General features: G+C 53.5%; 1 protein-coding gene across 1 annotated transcript; it reads right to left on the bottom strand.

Moving 5' to 3' along the window:
• Nucleotides 1–794: 794 nt before the first annotated feature.
• Nucleotides 795–20,974, bottom strand: CYP26B1 (cytochrome P450 family 26 subfamily B member 1). Its single transcript, XM_088162887.1, has 6 exons — nt 19,794–20,974; nt 17,610–17,834; nt 5,097–5,372; nt 3,948–4,103; nt 2,556–2,837; nt 795–1,210 (listed from the first exon to the last, which is right to left on the bottom strand). Exons 1-6 carry the CDS (start codon nt 19,995–19,997, stop codon nt 818–820), a joined length of 1,536 nt encoding a protein of 511 aa, XP_088019013.1. The 5' UTR covers nt 19,998–20,974; the 3' UTR covers nt 795–817.
• Nucleotides 20,975–22,369: the final 1,395 nt, after the last annotated feature.

Raw genomic sequence — 22,369 nt, 5'->3', positions numbered from 1 at the left:
ACAGAGAGGAAAAAAAAAAAAAGGGCATCCCCCTCCCCAGAGCCCCAGAACATCCTGGAAAATGCAAACCTGCCTCTCCCGAGACCTCGGGACACCACAAGAGAGGTTTTTTGGGAAGCAAAACGACCCCTCCTCCTCCTCCTCCTCCTCCTCCTCCTCCTCCTCTCCTCCCCAGCCTGCCCCGGCACCAGCGGGAGAGGGGCTGGGAATGGGCAGCGTTGTGTCCCCCCGGCCAAGGAAAGGCTCCAACGCCCCGGAACAAACAACACAACCAAACAAATGAAAAAAAAAAAATAAAACCCAAAACAAACAAACAAAAAAAACCACCTCAAAAAACATAAAAACACTGTTATCACCAGCTAATTTAACACTGTTAAAAAAAAAAGGTCAGAGGTCACCCCAGAGCTGCCCCGGGACACCAGACCTCAGATCCTCGGCTGATTCCCAAGCCTTTCCCGCAGTCGGGCCTTCTCCTCCTGGCAGCAGAAGTGTTTTATAGATATTTATATATATATATTTATAATATTTAGATACTGTGTATGGTCAGCCATCCCAGCTCGACTCGGCTTTTTGTGGATCTTCCTCCTTCCCAAACGGAACAAGACGACGCCGACGACGCCCCGACCTTCTCCGCGTCCCGCGGGAAGAGCAAAAACGCTTCCGGCAGCTTCCCTGCTGGAAAAGCAGTCCCGATCCGGAGGTGAGCGCCGTGGAGAAGCTCCTCATCCCTCTCTCCTCCCCTCCTGTCCATCCCCTCGCCCCCACCCCACCCCTGCGTCCCCCGGCCGCCCGTCCCTGGTTGCCACCGGCGCGGGATTTACACGGTGGCCCCCAGCATGGCGTCTGTGCCCGTCAGGATCTCGTTCTGGTTGGAATCCAGTCCGAAGAATTTGACCTTGAGTCCGTCAACAGGGTGGACCACGGGCACCAGGGTGATTTTGGGGAAAGTCCTGGTGGCGAGCTCGAAGCGGCTGGTGCTGGCCAGCTCGATGGCCAGGGCCTTGAGGAAGAGCTTGGCCAGGTGCTTGCCCAGACAGGTCCGTACGCCTCCTCCGAAGGGGAGGTAGTGGAACCTGCCGTCCTTGTCTTCGCTCCGGCCCTGCCCGAAGCGGTCGGGGTCGAAGACGTCCACGTCCTTGAAGACGGGGGCGGTGTCGTGGGTGTCCCGGATGCTGTACATCACGCTCCAGCCCTTGGGGATTTGGAAACCCTGCGGGGAGGTTGGGAAGGGGGTGGAGAGAAGAGCAGAGTGGGTCAATCCTGCTGGAGAGGGAAAGGGAGCGGGAGCGGGGGGAGGAGATAAAGGAATTTGGTTTCCGTGGAATCATGGAATGGTTTGGGTTGGGAGGGACCCTAAATTCATCCTGTCCCACACTACCCCAGGGTGCTCCAAGCCCCATCCAACCTTGGACACTTCCAGGGATGTGGCATCCACAATCCCTGGGCAATTTGTGCCAGCCCACACCACCCTCACTGTTTTCCTTGCTTATTCCCATTTCTTTTGGGTTTATCCCTCAAGTGTGATACAGATTTCAAGGAAAACCTGTCATGGTCAGCACAGGACGAAGGGATGTGACTCCTGCCTTTATCCCTCCCTGTATCCCAAGGATCCGTGGGATGATCCATCCATTTATTTGCTTTGTGGTCACTGGCAGGAGCTGCCTACCAGGAACCCCGTGGTGCTGAGCTGGGGCAGCAGCTTCTCCCGTGCCGTGCCCCACACATCAGCCAGCCCTTCCCAGAGCATCCCAGAGCATCCCAGAGGGATCCCAGAGCATCCCACACCCCGCTGCCTGTCAGCACCACACACCCAACACCCACGTCGGGGCCCGGGCGATGAGAAATGGGGTGGATTTATCATCCCCTGAGCACTTTAAAAGGTCTCTGACTCAAACCACTGCATTAGGAGGATTTACAGTGACAAGGCAGCTCCCGAGATTTTGTTTTGCTGGGAGGAAATTCCAGCCATGGCAGTGACTAATCCGCCTGTCATCCGGCAGCCTGGAGATGCCCTTTGCTGTAAACCTTTCCCCTGTCACACCCCAGCTCAGAATTTGGCGTCACTGTCACGAGCTGGGCTTTGAAGCATCACACCCGTCTGCTCTCTGGCAGCTCTGGCGCATCCCTTGCTCCACATCCCATCACTGCTGGATCTGGAGCAAATCCCATGGCCAGAATCACAGAATTAATTAGGCTGGAAAGGCCTTTGAGATCATCAAGTCCGAGCTGTGATCTAACACCGCCTCATCCACAAAACCGTGGCACCGAGTGCCACATCCAGGCACAAACCTCTCCAGGGATGACGCCTCCACCACCTCAGTGGGCACCCCACTCCAACACCAAACCACTCTTTCTGGGAAAGAATTTTTTCCCTAATATCCAGCCCGAACTTCCCCTGGTCCAGCTTAAGGCTGTGTCTCATTATCCTGTCACTGGTTGCCTGGGAGAAGGACTTAACAAGGCAGGACTTCGTTTATCCCCTCTGAGGTCTCCTCTAAGCCAGGCTCAAGTGAGCTGGGCACTTTTGGGCGGCTCAGGGGTGCAGCAGTACTCACGTCCAGCTCGAAGGTCTGCAGCACGGTCCGGTACCCGCCGGAGATGGGCGTGAAGAGCCTCAGGACCTCCTTGATGACGCAGTCCAGGTACTGGAGGCCGTTGATGTTGTCCAGGCGCAGGGAGCCCTCGCAGATGCAGCCGTTGTGCAGGATCCCTTTGCTCCGCAGCTCCTCCCGCAGCTTCTCCAGCACCCGCGGGTGTTTGAGGAGCTGCATGATCAGGGAGGTGCTGGCGCTGGCCGTGGTGGCGTAGGCGGCGAAGATCAGCTCCAGGGTGCCGTCCTGGGGGGGCAGGAGAAGAGCCAGGGTGAGGCACAGGGGTGGGAAAAAAGTGGGACACCATCCTCAGCACGTCAAGGGGTCACGGGGTGTTCGTCTCCCCAAAAGCTTTTCCAGCCTGGCCTTAGAATCACGGAATGGTTTTGGGATGGATGGAACTTTGAGATCGCATTGTTCCAACCCCAGGGATGCCTCCCACTATCCCAGGTTTCTCCAAACTCCATCCAGCCTGGCCTTGGGCATTCCCAGGGATGGAGCAGCCACAGCTTCTCCCACAAAAATAAGATTTAAGATCCAAAGAGGCCAAGTGACCTGAGGAAGGATCACGTCACAAAACTGGGAGAGGGAAAAACGGGATGTGGCCTACAAAGTGAGATGTTGGAGGGAGATGGATTCTCCTGAGTGATTCCCCACCCACCAGGATGGATGAGGAAAACCCGAGCAGAGTTTGTGTCCATTGTTAATGGCCTTGGACACTTCCAGGCATGGGGCAGCCACAGCTTGGTCACGTTTAACTGGAAGGTCACTCCTTGGACAGCCACCACAAGGAGCTTCACACAGAACCTCTGAGGATCAGACAAAAAACCCAGGAGGTGGCTCCTGGCATGGCAGGACCCAGCCACAGAGAAGAACCTGCTTGAGGAGCTCCTGTGCCAGGAAAAGTGCAAGGGTCAAGGGGTGCAGCTAATCAAGGCTTCTGTTGTGACCAGAGAGGTTTGGGTTGGATATTAAGGAAAATTTCTTTCCTGGAAGAGGGGACAAGCATTGGAAGAGGCTGCTTGGGAAAGGGATGGAGCCACCAACTCTGAAAGCGTTCCTAAACGGATATGGAATTTTCTGGTGTGGTTTAGAGGGGATGGAATTGGTCTGGGTGATCTCAGAGGCCTTTCCCCAGCTGCATGATTCCATGGAATGCTTTGCAGAAGGGACTGGGCACTACCAGCAAATAAATAAAGCAACAGGTTTGGATCCACCAACACATCGTGGCCACCCAGCTCTCACTGCTCATCTCTGCCCCAAAAATCCCTTCTTGGAGCATCCCACACTTCTCCTTTGGGGAATTCTGGTCCCTGAGCAGAACAATCCCAAGGCAGCTCCAGGGAAGAGCTTTACCTTCAGCTCCTGCATGGTCAGCTCCTTGCCGTGCTCCTTCCCACTCTCTATCAGGATATCCAGGGCATCAGCGTAGTCCTTGCCCTGCGTGTTCTGCAGCTTCTCCTGGATGGCTTTTTCCAGCCCCTTCTGCAGAGTTTCCCGGGCCCGGATTCCCTGTGGAGCAGGAATTGCTCAGACCACACCACCAGCAGCACCTTGCCCATCCCGGGAGTTGCAGATGTGCTCAGGACAGGTTCAAGCCATAAAAGCAGAGGCTCAAAGAGGGGTGTGAGGATGTTGGAGGTGTCCCCTGGGCGGGAGGAGTAAAGCCAGAGTAGGGGAGATCACAGGAGGAGTAATCAACACCTAGGTGTAAATGATGGGTCTGGGCTGGGAGCCCCTGTCCGGCACCGCTTCACAGCCCCCCGGCTCCTCCTGGGATGTATGGAAATCCCTGGGAAAATTGTCTCTCAAAGGAAAGCTCATTCATCCCAAAGAATCCCCTTCCCAAGAAATTTGATCACCTGGTCCCAGTAAAACAATTCCTACAGGAGTGCAGCTGCTCGGGGCTAACCTGCTGCTGGGAATGATTCCGGACTCTGAGGGGATGCAATCATTCCCGTGGGCAAACAGCAATAAAAAAGATTTGCAGGGATACCACGAAAATAAATTTTGAAACCCCCCATATTTCTGTTATCAAAATTCCCCACAGGAAAAAAAATATGATTTTATGTCTGTTTTTTTGTTATGTTTTCATTTTGTATCATTCATCAAAAAACCCCCCCAAAACCTGGAATGCTCCAGGAATTAGAAGGAGCTGTTTTAGTTTTGGGAATTACAAGGATCTGTTTTAGTTCTTGGAATTACAAGGAACTGTTTCACTGCGAGGAGGTAATTAAAAGGAGAAGGGTCCCACGAACTAAAAAAATACGGGAAAAATGCCAAATGAGGAAAAATATGAATGAAATCTGGGCCAACCCTGTTTATTTTCTGTTATTACACCACTCCAGTCACTAAGGGGACGGATTTTCCTCTGTCTTCTCCACTAAATCAGGACTCCATGAGGTCAGAGGATGAGAAACCCCACCGAGAACCGGATCAATCGCCGCTCCCGTTAATTAATTAATTAATTAATTTGGGGGGCAGAGAACCCAACCCAAAGCTCACCCTCCTGTAGCCACTGAAGGGCAGATCCACGGGCAGGGAGAAGACGTTTTCCACGAACTGCTGGTAGACCTCGAAGAGGCGGCCGAGCTCCTCGTCCGGGATGCGGAATCCCAGCAGGACGCGGATGGCCATGCGGAACGTGAGCTTCTGCGTCTCGTGGTACACGTTGATGGACTCGGGGTTGCTGCTCCAGGCCCGGAGGGTGTCCTTGATCACCAGCTGGATCTTGGGGAGGTAACTCTCCAGAGCTTCGTGGCTGAAAATCTTGGAGAAAACCTGCGGGAAACAGCAAAAAAAAAAAAAAAAAAAAAGAAATTCTCAACATGTTTGGTCTACACCAAGGTCAAGAGCTTGTCATCACTCCAAACTCTTCACCCAGAGCCACCAGCTCCTGCTGAGATTCCCACTCTCCAGAGCCTCATGGCTGAAAATCTTGGAGAAAACCTACAGGAAACAGTGAGGAGAGGTTTCTACACAGCCTCAGCATACTTGGTCTACACCAAGGTCAAGAGCTTGTCACCACTCCAAACTCTTCATCCAGAGCCACCAGCTCCTAAAAAAGCTGCCAGAAGCACCATCTCCTGCCGAGATTCCTACTCTCCAGAGCCTCATGGCTGAAAATCCTGGAGAAAACCTACAGGAAACAGCGAGGGGAGGTTTTTACACAGCCCCAGCACCCTTGGCCTTCACCAAGGTCATCAGAGGGAGTTGTCACCATTCTAAACACTTTATCCAGAGCCACCAGCTCCTAAAAAACCTGCCAGAAACACCAGCTCCTGCCGAGATTCCCACCACGACCATCACAAGTGACGGGGAATAACGGAGCGAGCCAGGGATGGGAGGAATTCCTTCACCCCACGTGCAGCAGGAGGGACAGAGCCAGCTTTCCACATCCAGGGGATCCCATTTTTGTCCATCCCATGGTTTGGGTGTCACCAATGCACCTTTTCCACAGGGATTCTCCAGCACCCAGCACAGACAAACACATCAGGAAAACGCAACTCTCCCAATGGGAAGCACCAACAATTCCACAATTCCTCCCACCTCCTCACTACCTTTTTTTTCTTTTTTTCACGGATGCAAAACGAAGCAAAATAATTATTTTGGAGCCTTTAGGATCTCTGTGGAATCTGGCTGAACTCCGACAGGGGTTCAAGCGGGGAAGAGCCTCTGCACGTACGCAGAGGCCGCGATCGCCCTCGGCTCATTTCCTTGGGAAACCAGGGGGGGAAAAAAAAAATTCCTGATGTCAGCAGCCAGCGTTAATTTAAGCTCTGCGAGTAAACAGTGAGCAGGACTGGGCCTCCCCAGGTCCCCCACGCTAACGGCTCCTTACTCCATTTTTTTTCCTCCAATTTGGGCCCGGGCCCGCTCGAGGAGCTCAGCAATGCCAGGAATGTCCCTTCCCGGCACAGCAGCGCTTTCATTCGGCATTCCCGCCGCATCCCTCCCCGAGAAAAAGGGGGGAAAGCGCTGTTTGTTTATTTTTTATTAACCTACACACACGCACGGGGCAGGACGCACACGCACTGCAGGCCTCCAGGAAAATCCAATTAAACCAGGATTCCAAGGAGGGAGCTGCTCGCCGGAGCCTCCACCGGTGGCCGCTTCCCGGCGGGAATGGAGGCGAGGTGGGGGGGCTGCCAAGTTATCAAACCCACCGAGAGGAGCGAAATCAAAGCCGCCCCCTCTTTTCCATGAGCGCCGGGCTCGCCGGAGCTGTAAATGTGAGAATTTCCTCCGCAGTCAGCACTCCAAGGGAAAGGTAATATTTTCCTGGCTGCGACCCCTCATTGCTAATGCCCCGGCGTTCCCTGGGAGTTTGTTTGGTGAAAAAACACCTCTGTCCCCTCGCAACTCCGGGCAGGAGGCTCCACAACGCCCCGGGTTGAGCCCAGAGTAAAACTCAGCTCACGGCGGGCCCGGCGCGGAGCTCCCTGTGGGAATCCCGGGATGGGAGGATGGATAGGGAAGAGAATCCAAGCAGATCAGCCCCGGGGACAGGGAGCCGTGGCTGGATGGCCGCACGGAGCCGAGGCATGAATGAATGAATGAATGAGAGGAGGGATCAATGAATGAATGAATGAACAGCAGGGAGCGAGAGCGCGGCGAGGGCACGGGACGGGGCGGCGGCGGCCGCATCCCGCCCGCATCCCGAGCTGCTCTGGAGCCTGGAAAGGCAGCGGCGTTCAGGAGGTTTCTGCTGGAAAAAGCAGCTGCTCGGGCAGGAAAAGCCGGAGAGGGAAAAGCCGGGACCCTGGGCTGCGTGGGGAAGGTGGGAAGGGAAGAAGGGAATGAGAAAGGTGGGAAGGGAGTGGGGAAGGTAAGAAGGGAATGGGGAAGGTAAGGAGGGAGTGATCAAGGGACAGTTCCTTTGTCCACGAGCAGGACCCGGGGTTTGATGCAGAACCAGGATCCAGGAGCTCTTCCACAGGGATGGGACAAGACCACCTGGATGGGGCTGGCGAAGGGACACTGCTGTCTCCCTGTCCTTCCTCCATGCTGAGGAGCTTGGGATAAGGACAGAAGCTCCCAGTGAATGTCCAGGAACGTTTCCCATGCCTCAGTTTCCCCAGCTGGAAGCAGGGCCAACGAGGGGACAACCTCTGCTTTAGGAGCACCGGGTTCACATTCCTGCTTGGATCCACCATCCCAACGGAGGTGGCCTTTGGGCACTCCTGGCCTCATCCTTCCCACAGGAGAAGCACTTGGGGACCCCCTACTCCCTGAAGAAAGGACACAAAACCATCCCAGATGTGCCTCTGGTCCCCAAAACAGCTGCTGTGGTGTGGGGGGCTGGATCCACACCCCTGCATCAAGCCAGGCTCCCAAGAGGAAAGATCCTGTCCTAAGGATTGATGGGAACAGACAAGGGGGGGATCCTTTGGAAGAGAAAACCGAACTCGTGTGGGATCAACGCAAACCTGACCAGCATTAACCACTGGGGAGGGGAGGGAATGAAGGGGGATTTTTTTTTTTTTTTTTTCTTCTTTCTCTGCAATTTTGGGAGCTTTCCTCGTGCCAGGAGGCTCCTCCAGCTGGCTGCTCCCTGGAGCTCCCAACCACGTCCCAAGCCCCGGCCGCGCTGCTCTGTCCCGGCCGCCGCCGCCGCGCTCGCACCGCCTAATCCCACATGTCAGCAGATCCTTCCCCGGCCAGACACAAGTCTGGATCCCCTTCCAGTCACCTCCAGTTCAACCCTGCATCTTTCCAGTTGATTAAAAAGGAGGAGAAGGCAGCCAACTTTCCCCGACGAACCCCGGCGCGTTCCTAGCCTAAAATTCCTGCGCCCTCTAGTGAAGTCGAGCCGAGCGGCTCGGCCGCTCCAGGAGAGAATCCAGGCAAAGCCGAGGAGAATCAGGGAAAAAAAAAAAAAAAAAAAAAAGAGTTGTTCCAGAGCTGCCGAGAGGCAAAATCATCCCTAAGCTCAGCTTTGTTAACCCTGAGATGCCACAGCCCGGCTGTGGTGGCGCTCAGCCACAAGGGCTCACAGCAGTGCCAGGATTTTTTGGGGATGCTGGAAAGAGCCCTCAATTTTTTCCACATTGGGATAGATCCCAAAAGAGCCAGATCTGGGAATTTGCTCCATCCAAGGGCGTTCGTTTCCTCCACACCCCCACAGACAGAGACCCCACCAGCAAGCGAGCCTGGCTGGAACCTTCCCACTCTGCCTCGCATGGAAAAAGGATATTTAAGGATTTATGGTTTTCCAAAGGCAGAAAATGTCTTCCCAGTGCCTCAGCTCCACGTGACAGCAAAGTGCCCCCGGTCCCATCCTTAAACCACGGCCAAGGAAAGGGAATTTCAGGGAATTCTGTGAGCTCCAACTGTGATTCCACGCATGGCTGGGGTGTGGGAGACCGTGTTTTCCATGGATTTCTCCTTCCTATTCCAAGCACCAATCCCTGCCTTTTGCCATCCATTATTTGCAAGCCCCTCCTTCCCACCTGGCACATCCCCCCCAAAAGAGGGAACGGAGCTTTCCGTTCCTCCCCTCCAGGAGGAAAACTGAAATTTTGGGATCAGCCACCTGCATCCCATCCAGCCAGAGCGAGGCAGGATGAGCCTGGAAATGTTTTCAGGAACCAATTTGGCACCTGCCAGAAGTTTGGCCGACGGGATAGGTCGGGAAGCATCCAAAGCAACATCTCAACCTGGATTCCTCCTAATTCTTCCCACATTTCCAAAGGCCAGGCTGTGTTTGTCCCAGCCCTGTCCCATCACCACATTATCCTGGATGGCTGCCCCTCTCCAGAGCCCATTCCCGTGCTCCAGCAGGCTCAAAAACCGGGATATTTTTGGAGATGGTTCGTGGGCAAGAGGCCGTGCTGGTGCTGGGAGCGTGAACAAAGGGGAAAACACAGCAAAAAAAAGTTGGAAAGGCACCACTAAAGGAGAGAAAATTCCAAAAAAATCCCGCTCCTGCCTGGACACTCTGAGGTCTGTTTATTAGAGGTTTGGCCATTGCATACAGCAAAGAACTGATTCCTTTTCTCCCTTTTTTTTTTTTTTTTTTTTCCCCTCTGGAAAAGGGAGCACATGGAAGGCTCCATCCTGGAGGAATCCAGGCTCTTGTGAATGCTCCAGCCTCCAACAGGAGTCTGGGAACAGGAGCTGGAGCCTCCAGGCTAAAAGGAATGATGTGCCTCTACCAAAGGCACTTGCACTGGAATTGGGATGATTCCCAAAAAAAAAAAATCTGCTGGAAGAAACTGAAGGATCATTTTGGATCCTTGGGTCATGTCATGATGCACCTCAGAGGGTTGTCCCTACCCCTTGATTTTCCTTTGTTTAAAACAAAAAAAAAAAAATCACAAGAAACTCCAGCATTTCCAGTCAAGTTCAGAATAAAATTAAGCCCAAGATCTGCATTTCCTCACAACTCAAAAACTTCCACGTTCAAGAATCTCTCCTACAATTCCCCCACGTGCCATGGGAGACTTCAGATCCCAAACCATCCAAAGCTTTGCTTTCCATCCCAAACCATCCAAGGCTTTACTTCAATCCCAAACCCTTTAAGGCCGGGCCTTGCTTCAATCCCAAACATTTCAAGGCTTGGTTTTCCATCCCAAACCCTTTAAGGCTCAGAGGTTAAAGGGGCTGTGGGGTCCAAGCAGGACCTACCTCAGCACCCCCCTCTGCAAAACTGCCCCAGTCCCCCAAAAATTCCATCCCCAGCAAAATCCCATCGAGAAATTTCAGCTTCTCAGCCATATTTATGGGGACACCAAAAGGCACTGGGATTTGTTGGCTTTGGAATGCTGCTTTCCTGAATTATTTATGGAGGAAAAGGAGAAAAAAATTCACCTTACGCTCCTCGAGGAGGGAGAACGATCCCACATCCATGGATGTCACAGCAGAGAAATAGGAGATGTGTCCAGAGAAAAGGGATTGGAAATGTGGGATCAGCTGGCCAGGATCCCACTGGGATCCCTGTGCATGGAGCTTTTGGCTGGAGCTGTGGGGAAGGAGAATCCCACAAACCCCCTCAGGCTCATTCCTCAGGGAATTGTGGAATGGTTTGGGCCAGAAGAGACCTAGAAGACCATTAAATTCCAACCCCTGGGATGGACTGGTGATGGATCACGGCCTGGGGTGTGGAAATGAGAGTCCCTGGAGATAAGGAGGAAGAGGAGGAGAGCAGTTTTCTCAGTGTGAAAGTGAAATACCAGGAGAAAAGTCCCAGTTTTTACTGACCTGATGCATTTTCCTGGAGCACAGGGAGAGGAAAAAAGGGAAGGATCCCAAGGATTTAGAAACCCAAAGCAGGGACTCTCCAGAGACAAAGCCAGACTTAAAAAGAAACCAGTCCTTGGTCCTGCCAAGAATTCCAGAAACTGGGAACAGAGCAGAGCAAGAGGTGACTGCACTCAGGAGGGGATGAGTGGGAAATTCCCAATCCATGGTGCAGCCACTTCATCCCAAAGGAATAAAAACTCCTTCCAGTCTCATGGCAGGAATAAAGGGGAAAGTTTGGAAAAGGGATTCCTCCAAGGAAATCCTGAGGATTGCAAGACCTGCATGGGATGAGCAAACACCTGAGGAGCTCCTGCAGACCAGGTGAGGACTAAAGCTCCTCCAGGGAGGAGGTGACAAGGCTGAGATGACCCCACAAGGTGATCCCAACTTCAGGCCTCTCTATAAGGAGAAGGAAGTTGGAGAACCAACGGGAAAAAATTCCACCTGGGAAGTGATGGAGAGCTCCGTTAGCACCAGAGGGATAAGCAGGATACAAACCTCAGGTGAGGAGGTTCCTTGAGCTGCTTGGATGGAAGGAAGGATGGAAAAAACAAAAGGAGCACAGTGCAGGTTGGATCCTGACTCCCTGACATCCCTGGGATTCATTCCTGGTCCCTCACATCCCTGGGATTTGCTCCCATTCCCCCAGGAAGTGAAGCCTGGATTGCAGTTCCACCCAGCTCACAACCCAAGGAGGGGCTTCCCCTTTCTCCGTGCCACCCAAAAACACCCAAAAATCCCACCCTGGATGGCACAGGAAGGAGGAAAATCCAATTCTGGGCAAGTTCAGCTCCCAGGGTATCCCAGAGCCACAATCCTGCTCTGCCAGCACAGCAGGCTCAGAGCTCCTGGGGAGTTGTGGGGTGGAACCCCACAGTGAAATACCCCAAATTTGTGTTTTAACCAAGAGCTCCTCCATTTGTTTTGTTTGGTTTTTTTTTTTAAATCCCTTGGATTTAGTTCAGATTAACACCCCCTAGACATGACAGCACTGCCTGGTCTAAAACCAAGGAGCCAGCCCAGCCCTGGAATTCTTTCCCTGGAACAGGAGCAGGAGCCATCCTCCATCCATGGAAGAATTTCCCTGCTCCAGAGGCTTTTGCCCTTGGATTAAGGCTCCCAGGGCATGGAGAAGGGGCTGGAGCTGATGGCAGCTGGAATTCAGCCTATTTGATATAATTTTGGGAGCTGGCTCCCATGGATTGGGATGGTTTCTTTCCCACCACGGGCACACAGAACAGGACTGGGAGGGCTGGATAAACACGAAAAAGAAAAAAAAAAATCCTAAAATCCTCTAAAAAAACCACCAACCTCACTCCAGGTTTTTTTGTAGGAAAAGATCCATTGCTGCCACCTCCCATCCCTCCTTCCTCCTCCAGCCCTCTCCCCCATCCCGGTGCTTCCCTCCCCCCCAGCCGAGCCCACAGCAGCTGGTTTATATTTGGCTGTAAATTTATGGCCCCTTTTGTGTTCTTAATCCCCTCGCAAACGATATGAAAGCCTCGGACCTTTCCACTCGGTGCTAATGAGCTCAACACTTGTGTGCCTCGGAGGCAGAGCATTAATTGTGGTGTGTTAATGAGCGATGGAGCTTTGGACAAAGCTGAGACAAACCAGGGCCGTTCCTCAGCTCCACTCCCTGCTCCCTCCTGGAGAATCTGGAAGTCTCCCCAGCAATCCCGTGGATTGCTTTTATTTTATTCCATCTTTTTTTTTTTTTTTTTTGTGCCTATTTTAGGATGGCTCGGCTGGAAATGAGTTCAGCGTTCTCCTGCCGAGCTGGATGATCCCAAGGAAATTCTGATCCCCACCTTTCCCGTGTGGATCCTATGCTGGGAATCTCCTTCCTGGCCCTGGGCACTGCTCAGACTTGACCTAAACCCTAAAGGCCTTGTCCTGGTCATTTCCAATTCCCATTTCCTTCTCCACCAGGATCCCTTGCAGGCACAGGAATGCTGAATTCCAGCTTCCTGCTGGAATTGGATCCCATAAAAACAGAGGCTGCAGGATCCCTAAGATCAGCTTTGTTCTCATTGCAGCTCCTTTCACCCCAGAATCAACACTCCCGAAATCTGGGATTTCAGGGGTGGGAATGGGAACTGGAAAGGTCCAGAAGGACAAGACGGGATCAGACAGGACAAGGATGGAGGGAAGAGCCAGGGAATGGAAGAGGTGGAGCAGGAATGATCCCCCCCAACCCTGCCCAGGGACTTCCAGGAGCTCCAATCCCCAAGGATGACATTCATCCATCATGGGGTGGGCAGGGACAGGGATCTGCCACCAAAAACCCGGAGCAAAGACCCTGCTCAGCCACTGGAGTCCCTCCTGTGAGGAACCTGGAGGTGATTCCAGCCAAAAAATTCCGGCTCCAGCAGGGGTGGCCCAGATCCTTCTCCAACATCAACACAAACTCCGTGATCCAGCAGCAGGAACAGCCTGGCCTGGATAAATATCCCAGAAAAGTGGGAGAGGAGTTGGGAGCTGCTTTTATTTGTTCCTTGTAACCTGCTCTGATCTCTCAGCTCTGCCCATGCTGGGGACACGGGCAATGAAGGATTCCATAAAGCAGGAATTCCCTGTTCCTCCACCCTGCCCCACATCCCTGGCTCCAGGCTGACTCCAAACCCTCCCTATGGAGTTCCCAAAACAGGGAGGTTTTCCTCAGTTTATAGGAATTTTCAATGCCAGTGACATCTGCAATGCAGGCATTCCCTACTGCAGGAATTCCCTGTTCCCAGCCTTCCATCCCTGCTCCAGGCTGATTCCAACTCCTGGGATTCCCTCTCTGCAACTGGAGAGTTCATTTCCCAAAACAGGGAGGTTTCCTCTCATTTATAGGAATTTTTGACAGGCTCCTGGAGGGGAAATGTGATAAATTTGGGATGGGGGAAAAGCAGAGAGCTTCCATAGGGTTAGGATTGGGAACCACAACCCTTTACCAGCACCTACAGGATCAACACTTCTGGATATCTTATATGGAATGGGATAATGAACTCATAAAAAAAATCCCAAAAAACAGCTGGGACAGGGAAACAGGGAAGAGAGAAGAACTCCAACATCTAAACCATCCCTCCTACCCCTGACCCCATCCTCCAGCAGATCCAGTGCAATTCCCCCCATCCCGGAGTTCCACAGAGGAGCTGAAATTTCCTTGGAAAGCTCCAGCGAGCAGCTGATCCCTGGCAAGATCCCAGAACCCTCCTGCAAGAACATGTTGGGTTTGGAGCTCATCTCCACATCCCAGTGACAATCTGGAGAGAGCAGATTTCCTGCCAGGGAATGCTGGAAGGGGAGCTGCTGGAAATAAATGCAGCTCCGTGGGGTTTGGGGAAGGTGAGGGGGATTTATGGCCATGGGTGAGAGCTGGAGGTGGATCCCAAACGGTTGGGAGGGCAGCAGAGGTGGGTTCCACGCTCTGCTTTTCCTCTTTTTTGGCCAAAATTCCTGCGCCAGGTGAGGAATTCCAGCTCAATTTCTGCGAGGAATTCCACCTCAATTTCTGCCAAGATCAGGGAGTTGAAAAGGAACAAGTGAAAGCTCGAGCTCGGAGGTGAAGCAAACCCCAAAATCTGAGAGCTCACAGAAAACACCTGGATGCTTCCAACTGGATCATCACCCACCAGAAAGATTTCCCAGGAAATCCTCTCTCCACGGAGCTTCCAACTGCTCCAAATCTTCTCGAGATTCTCCCAAGAGCAGCACCCTCACTGTGCAAATTCGGGGATTCCGTGGAAAATTCTGCTTTTTCCAAATTCTTTCCTTGCTTCCCTGGCGGGCCAAGAGGAAAACTCGGGCTCGGTTTAAGATTTAAGCTCGCTTTAGGTCCAAACCCTTTCTGCTGAGGCTCGGTTTAAGATTTAAGCTCTCCTTTGGTTCAAACTCTTTCTCCTGAGAACTCTTCGAGTTTCAGGGTGGGGAGAGCTGAAAGTTGGAACAACAAAAGCTCGGGTTTAACGAGCTCCGAAGAGGCCGAACCTGATGGGAAGAGCTTTAATCTTCTCATCGGAATCTTGATAAGAGCAGAACGATCGATTTTCACCCCGTTAGAGGCAGGCTCGGCCTGATGGGTTTTTGGGAGGATTCCCTAAAGGGGGATTGAGAAGGGCCCAAGGGTGGGTGAGGTGGGAGGTGCTCAGCTCCCAAAAAGCAGCGATTAGCAAGAGATGGAGTGAAGAAATTCCTGAATTCCAGAGCTGAGCCCTCTGGACTCAACCTGGAGCAGATGAAAAGGAAAGTTTAAGAAAGAATTAACTCCAGGAGTATCCCAAATTCCGGGAAAAGAGTTTGTGGGAGCTCAAAGAGCACCAAGGAGCAGGAGAAGGAGCCGGGGTCATCCTGGGACAGGGTTTTGTTGGAATACCCGAGCTCGGGAGGATTTTGGCCACCCCTGAAGCAGGATTTAGGATTTAGGAGTTAATTGGGATTTAAGAATGAATTAGGAATTAGGATCCTTGCCGGCCTGGAATCACAAGTGATGCCAAAAATCATGGAATGATGGAATGGCTGGAATTGGAAAGGACCTTGAAGATCATCAATCCTGTCAAGGCCAGGGACAATTCCCACTGTCCCAGGGTGCTCCAAATCCTAAACCTCGCCTTGAACACTCCCAGGGATCCAGGGGCAGCCACAGCAAATCTGGGAATTCCATCCCAGCCCCTCCCCGGGAACAATTCCTGACATCCAGCACCTACTCAGGAGGCAAAAAGGGTTTTGAGGAGCGCGGTGAAGATCTTTAGGACTCAGAACATTCCAAAAGCTTTGGCTTTCAGAGTTTAGGGTTGGCCACGTGGGTTTTTTTTTTTTTCCCCAGCAGGAAAAACCCGGGAGTGAGAACGCCGGGAAGAGAGAGGAAAGAAACCTGTGCCGGGTTTGTGGGGCTGGCATCGCTCCTGGCAGGGCTGGCAGTGCCAACCCAAACCCCACAAGGATCCCACAGAGCTCAGGCCTCCCTTCTCCATGACCCCACAGCCCAGTTCCCGAGGAATTCCGTGGTTTTATCCTTTTGCAAGCAAAGGCCACTTTAGATGAGCAAAAAAAATAATCCAGAGGTGCAGGAAGGTGAAAGGAGAAGGGAATGGGAATGGAGGCACCTTCAGATCTCGGCCTCATCCTGCTGAACCTACCATGGATTGGGAATAAAACTCCCCTGGATTGGGAATAAAACCCCCCTGGATTGGGAATAAAACCCCCCTGGATTGGGAATAAAACCCCCCTGGATTGGGAATAAAACCCCCTTGGATTGGGAATAAATGGGAGCCAAAGCTGCTGCCGAGGAAAACTCATCATTCCCAAATCCCTGCACCTCTCCTGCCACCAATTCTCCCCCTGGATGGAGGCAGCCCCATCACCCTTCCCCTTGGTTGGAAAAATATCTCCCTTTTTAAGGAAAAACCCCAAATTTGGAGGGATTGAGCTGGTCCTGGTTTGGGGCAGGGACAGACAGAGCTTTTTTTTTGTGGTGTCACTCCGAAAAATTGTGACTAATGGGTGTCATGTGCTGTTTGTTTTCGCGTCCTCTCCCCCGGGAGAAAAGAGGGAAGGGATTTTTTGGAGGTTTGGAAGGGATTTTACAGCCTCCAAAAATAGGAAAAGCTGCTGGAGCAGGGGCCTGGCCCCGGGGCAGGGGTGGGGGATGGCCTCGTGTCCCCTGCAGTGTCACCAGCGCTGTCCTCACACCACAGAGTGGGGGACACACACCCCCCCCCCCCCAATCCTTTCATCCCAAATAATTCCCAGCCCAGATCCAGCTGGGAAAGAGCCCGAGCCATGGAGGATGGGGTGTGACAGCCACGCCACCGCTGCCACCACTGCCTGCAGCAGGGGGGGACACGGGGACAGTCCCCACCTCTGCTGGGACCCAGCACCCCCAAAACCGGGCTGATCTGGGGGTGACACAAAGGGGGCTCAGCGCCCCCAAACCGGGCTGATCTGGGGGTGACACAAAGGGGGCTCAGCGCCCCCAAACCGGGCTGATCTGGGGGTGACACAAAGGGGGCTCAGCGCCCCCAAACTGGGCTGATCTGGGGGTTCTAAGGGTGGTGTCACCTCAGGGTGACAAAAAACGCTCTTAGCACCCCAAACCGGGCTGATCTAGGGGTGACACCTCAGGGTGACACAAAAGGGTCTCAACACTCCCAAACCGGGCTGATCTGGGGGGACACAAAAAGCTCTCAGGACCTCAAACCGGGCTGATCTGGGGATGTCACCTCGAGGTGACACAAAAAGCTCTGAGCACCCCAAAACCGGGCTGATCTCGGAGTGACACCTTAGGGTGACACAAAAAGGACTCAGCACCCCCAAACCGGGCTGCCCTGGGGGTTCTAAGGGCGGTGTCACCTCGGGGGTGACACGAAAACCTCTCAGCCCCCCCCTCCCATTTACCCCAGGACCGCCCCCCCATCCCAAATTCCCTGAAATCCAAGGAAATTCTCACTCCCTCCAAGAAAAAAACCCCTCGGGCTGTCCCTGCATTTCAGGGGGGGGTTGTTTCACAATCCCCGGGGATTTGCATTTTTCAGAGCCCTCCCTGCCACGCGTGTGTCCCCATCGCTTGGGGGGGGATGTGACACACGCGTGTCCCCCCTCATCCCACCCCGATCCACCTCGAAATTCCTCCAGGGGTCAGCGCGGCGCCCACGCGCGGGGAAAAGAGGGAATAAAACGAAAAGAGGAAGGGAAAATAATTAAAAAAAAAAAAAAAATAGAAAGACGAGGGAAAAAAAAAAAAAAAAAAAAGGAGGGAGGGGAGGGGGAAAAAAAAGCGGTGACACCGACCTTCCTCTTGTGGCGGTGGATGTCGCCGATGGAGTTGGCCACGGTGTTGGGGCCCAGCAGCATCCTCGTGCTCCGGGGCCACTCGGTGCTCACCAGGTGGTGCTCCCCCATCAAGATCTTGCGCACGTTCTCCGCTCCCGTCACCCGCACCAGCGGCCGCCCCAGCAAGTGCGTCTTGAACACGTTCCCGTATTTCTCCCGCCGCGAGGATTGGAAGCAGGAGCCCTGCGGGGATTTTTTGGGGTGGGGGGGGAGAAAGGGGGGGTTTGCGGGGGGGATGGTTTTGGGGGGTTACCACCCCACACATACACATACACACAAGGCAGCGAGGTGGGAGTTTGGGTAAAACCCCAAATTTTACGCCGTGTTCACTCCCAGCTCGTTCCCTCGCTCTTCCCGCAGCCCGGCGGGGGTCGGTGCCTTCCTCCCCCCTTCCTCCTCCTCCTCCTCCTCCCTTTTCCTCCCCTGTCACTTTTAAACATATTCCTATTTTTTTCCCTCATTTCCCCCCCTTTCCTTCACACCCTCCCCCTTTCACCCCCCTCTCTTTTTGTCTCTTAACCCCCCCCCTTTTTTTTTTTTTTTCCTCCCCTCCCTCCTCTCTCAGGCTGAATTTTACTCGAAAAAGGCAGCGCTTCGCCTAAGTAAATCTCCAGATTTCAGGGACTTTAATAACTTTCCCACATGCTCCAGGGGCTTTTGTCGGCGGAGCCGCAGCAATAGAGGGGGGGTCCCCCCAAAAAAACCCCCCTGGCGAGCGGGGAGAGGCGCTGCGAGCGCCGCGGCCGCGCCGCCGGGCTGGGAGCGCGGGTGTTTATTTTGAAACAAAAGCGCGGTTGTGAGGTTCAGATGTTCAGGTGACCCTGTTTCTTGATCTGCGTAAATATAATTAAAGTCCTTTTTGTGGCATTAATAAAGAGTTATTTGTACACCATTTCCAGGGCAGCACAAAGAGCACCTTTATGCGGCACAAGTTGCGAATGGAGTCCAATTTATACAAAATTTTTGTATTTTTAGCCCTGGACTCTGTTTGGACGGAGCCTGTGGAAAAGCGAGAACCCTTTTCTGGTCCCCCTGTAAAAATCTGATAAATTTCTTTAAAAAATAAAGCCCTATTGAGAGCGTGCCGTTAACCCCTTCGGCGCCGGGGGCGGGCGGCCGAGCGGGGCCGCCGTGGCGGGGCTTCCCCGGCGGTGGCGGTGCCGAGGGGGGGACACCGGGGGACGCCGCCTCTGTCCCCGCCGGGACCGGGCTGTCCTGCCCCGTCGCAGGCTGCGGCAATGAAGGGAGGGCGGCAGCATCCTCGTTTGATTATTATAATTAATTTTTTTTTTTTAATTTTTTTTTTTTTTTTTTTTTTTTTTTTTTTTTTTGGCTGTTGCTGAGAGGAGGAGAAGAGGGGGAAACCCTAGCGCGGCTTCGCCTCGGGGGTTCCCTCCCGGGATGCTGCGAGCTCTGGGGTGCCCCGAATTCACCCAGCGGCTCCCCCCGGATCCGGGCACCCCTCGGCCGCCTCCCGCTTGGGATTTTTCCCCTTTTTCCCCCCGATTTTTTTTGGCAGCCCCGAGGTGCGGGGGGGATCCCGCTCCGCCCGCCGCTGTTGGGCGTTTAGCGAGGTTAATCCCGGGTTAATCTCCCGATTACCTCGGCGGGTTTCCCCCACCACGGGAGCCGGGAGCAGCCCCGGGGAGCGCGGAAGGGACGGGACCGGAGCCGCGACTCGGGGAGGGGGGACGCGAGCGGCGGAACCCCCGCATCCAACCCCGGGCGCTACGGATTTGAGTTTTTTTGGCAAGAATTAAGGCTGAGGAAAGGAGGAGGAGGAGGAGGAGGAGGAGAAGGGGTTTGGCAGCCCAGGGGCGATGCCGAGCCCGGGCAGCCCCCGGCCCGGGGCGAGCCCAGCCCGGCCGCGCTCCCTCGGTTCCCCCGCAGCCTCCGCCGCTGCCCCGGCTCCGGTTCTCCCTCCCCAGGCTCGCCGAGAAGCCGCATGATGCAATCGGGAAGAAAAGAAGACGGTGCGGAGGGGGGAAAAAAAAAAAAATAAAATAAATAAACCGAGCAAAAGCCCTGAAAGCACCTTAAAAAAATAACAATTAGGGGGGGAGAAAAAAAAAAAATAAAAAACCACCAAAAAAAGCGCGGTCCCAACCCGGCTGCCAGCGAAGAGCAGGGAATCCTCCTTACCTGCAGGAGCCAGTGGAAGGTCTCTCCGATTAAAGGGAATCCCATGGAGCCTTTGGGGATTGGTAGCTTGCAGGTTTTGTCGCGGGTGGCAGCCCAGCGGAGCTGCCACAGCTGTTGGGACACGGCCAGCAGCAAAGTCAGTGACACCAAGCACGCGGCGAGGGTAGCCAGTGCCGAGACGAGATCAAAACTTGCAAAAAGCATATTTGGAAAGAAGGGAGGAGGAGGAGGGTGGGGAGAGAGAAACAGCCCCTTGACAGGCACCACGCTCGCACCCACACAACACGCGCGGGGAGAGGGAGAGCGCGGAGCGCCCGCTCGGAGCCGCTTGGGGGGTCCTGGGGGTCGGGGGGACCCCGGCTCGCCCCCCTCTGCGCCGGCAGGTTTGGGGGAACAGCGAGGGGAAAAGAGGGGGGGGGGGGGGGAAAAAGAGGGAAAATTGAAAAAAAAAATAAAATAAAGGTGGGGAGAAGCTGTGGTTGCTCGGCGAAGTTTGGGTTTGTTTGGGGTAAACTTGACAGAGTGACACGGAGGGAAAAAAGCACCACGCGCGCACGGAGAGAGAGGGGAAAGGGGGGGAAAAATAAAAAATAAAAAAAAAAAAAAGAGGGAAAGAGGCTCCCCCCCCCAAAAAAAATAGGGGGTGAGTGAGGAGGGGAAAAGAGATTTAAAAAAAAAAAAAAAAAAGGAAAAAGCAATAAAAAAATAAAAATAAAAACCCTGGAGTGGCGGAAAAAAAAAAAAAAAAAGACCCCAAAAAGTCCAACTGCAGATGCTCTGGCTCTCGCTCGCTTGCAAGGCAAAGCCACACACAGCAGAAGGAAGGGGGGGAAAAAGGAGGAAAAAAGGGGGGAAAAAAGGGGGAGAAAAAGGGGAGAAAAGGTTTAAAAAAAAAAAAAAAGAAAAGGAGCGAGATTTAAAAAAAAAAAGTTCCAAAAAATCTTAAAATAATTCAGCCACGAGCTGGAGAGATGGAAGAATTAAATAGCTGTATATATGTATCTACACACACGCAGCGAGCCGGTTCGGTTTATAGCTCTATCTCTACATATATATAAATATCTCCCTATAAATACAGATCTCTCGCCACGCCGCTTATTTGGGAGCCCCAGACTTTTCACCAGACTTCTGTAAGGAGGAGGAAGAGAGAGAGAGAGAGAGAGAGAGAGAGGAGAGAGAAAAAAAAAAAAAAAAAAAAAAAGGAGAAAAAAAAAAAAAAAAAAAAAAAAAAAAAGAGGGAGGCAGGGCTGCTGGGCAAAGCCCCTCTGCACTGTTCGCTTTGAGGCAAAAGAAAGTCAAATGTGTGTTTATATAGAGGCGGGGAAGCCGGGGCTGGGCCGGCCGCCAGCGCCGCTGCTCCCCCCGCGCCCCCACCCGCACTTCAGAGGCTCGGGGGGGGCCGGGCCGGCCCGGGGGACGCGGCGCTGGAGCGTGCGAGCCCTGGCCACGAGCCCGCGCCTCGGTCACGCCGCTCTGCTCGGCCTCATCCTCCTCCTCTTTCTCCTCCTCTTCTCCTCCTCCTCCTCCTCCTCCTGCTGCTGCTGCTGCTCCTTCGCCGCCGCCGGCCTGCGGAGAGAAGAGCGCGGCTCAGCCCAGCCGGAGCCTCGGAGAGGAGCTGGGGGTACCCGGGGGATCCCCCCCGAGAGGGTTTGGCAGTGGCAGCCCCACAGTGAGACCCCCAGGACGGGGGGGGGGAGCCGATATTTAATGCGCGATTGTGCCCCCGGTATTCAATCCGTGGTTGTTTCCCCAGTGTTTAAGCCTTGATTGTCCCCCCATTCTTTAAGCCTTGATTGTCCCCCCATTCTTTAAGCCTTGATTTTCGCCCCCCAGTATTCAATCCTTGATTTCCCCCCCCCCGATATTCAGCCTGTGATTGTTTCCCCAGTATTTAAGCCTTGATTGTCCCCCCCATTCTTTAAACCTTGATTATCCCCCCCCGATATCCAATCCTTGATTGTCCCCCCAGTGTTCAATCCTTGATTTCCTCCCCGATATCCAATCCTTGATTGTCCCCCCCATTCTTTAATCCTTGATTATCCCCCCCCGATATCCAATCCTTGATTGTCCCCCCAGTATCCAATCCTTGATTTCCTCCCCGATATTCAATCCGTGATTGTTTCCCCATTATTTAATCCGTGATTTCCCCCCCAATATTCAATCCTTGATTGTCCCCCTTGCCACAACCCCCCCCCCCCCCGAGTACCTGATCCCCTTGGGATTGTCCCCCCAATATTTAATCCATGATTTCCCCCCCAATATTCAATCCCTGATCATTTCCTCCTTGCCATCCCCCCCCTAATTATTTAATCCTTGATTTTCCCCCCAACCCCTCCCCAGTATTTGATCTCCTCGGGATTGTCACCTCAATATTTAATCCTTGATCATTCCCCAATTGCCACAACCCCCCCCCCCCAGTACCTGATCCCTTTGGGATTGTCCCCCCGATAATCAATCCGTGATTGACCCCCCAATAATCAATCCGTGATCGTTTCCTCCCTTGCCACCCCCCCAGTATCGATCCCCTTGGATTGTCCCCCGATATTTAATCCGTGATTGTCTCCCCGATATTTAAT

The sequence above is a fragment of the Sturnus vulgaris genome, chromosome 4 (genome assembly GCF_052056855.1).
Source record: "Sturnus vulgaris isolate bStuVul1 chromosome 4, bStuVul1.hap1, whole genome shotgun sequence".
NCBI lineage: Eukaryota > Metazoa > Chordata > Aves > Passeriformes > Sturnidae > Sturnus > Sturnus vulgaris.
Note: the sequence above shows the minus strand (reverse complement) of the source record. Positions and strands in the feature narration are given on the sequence as shown.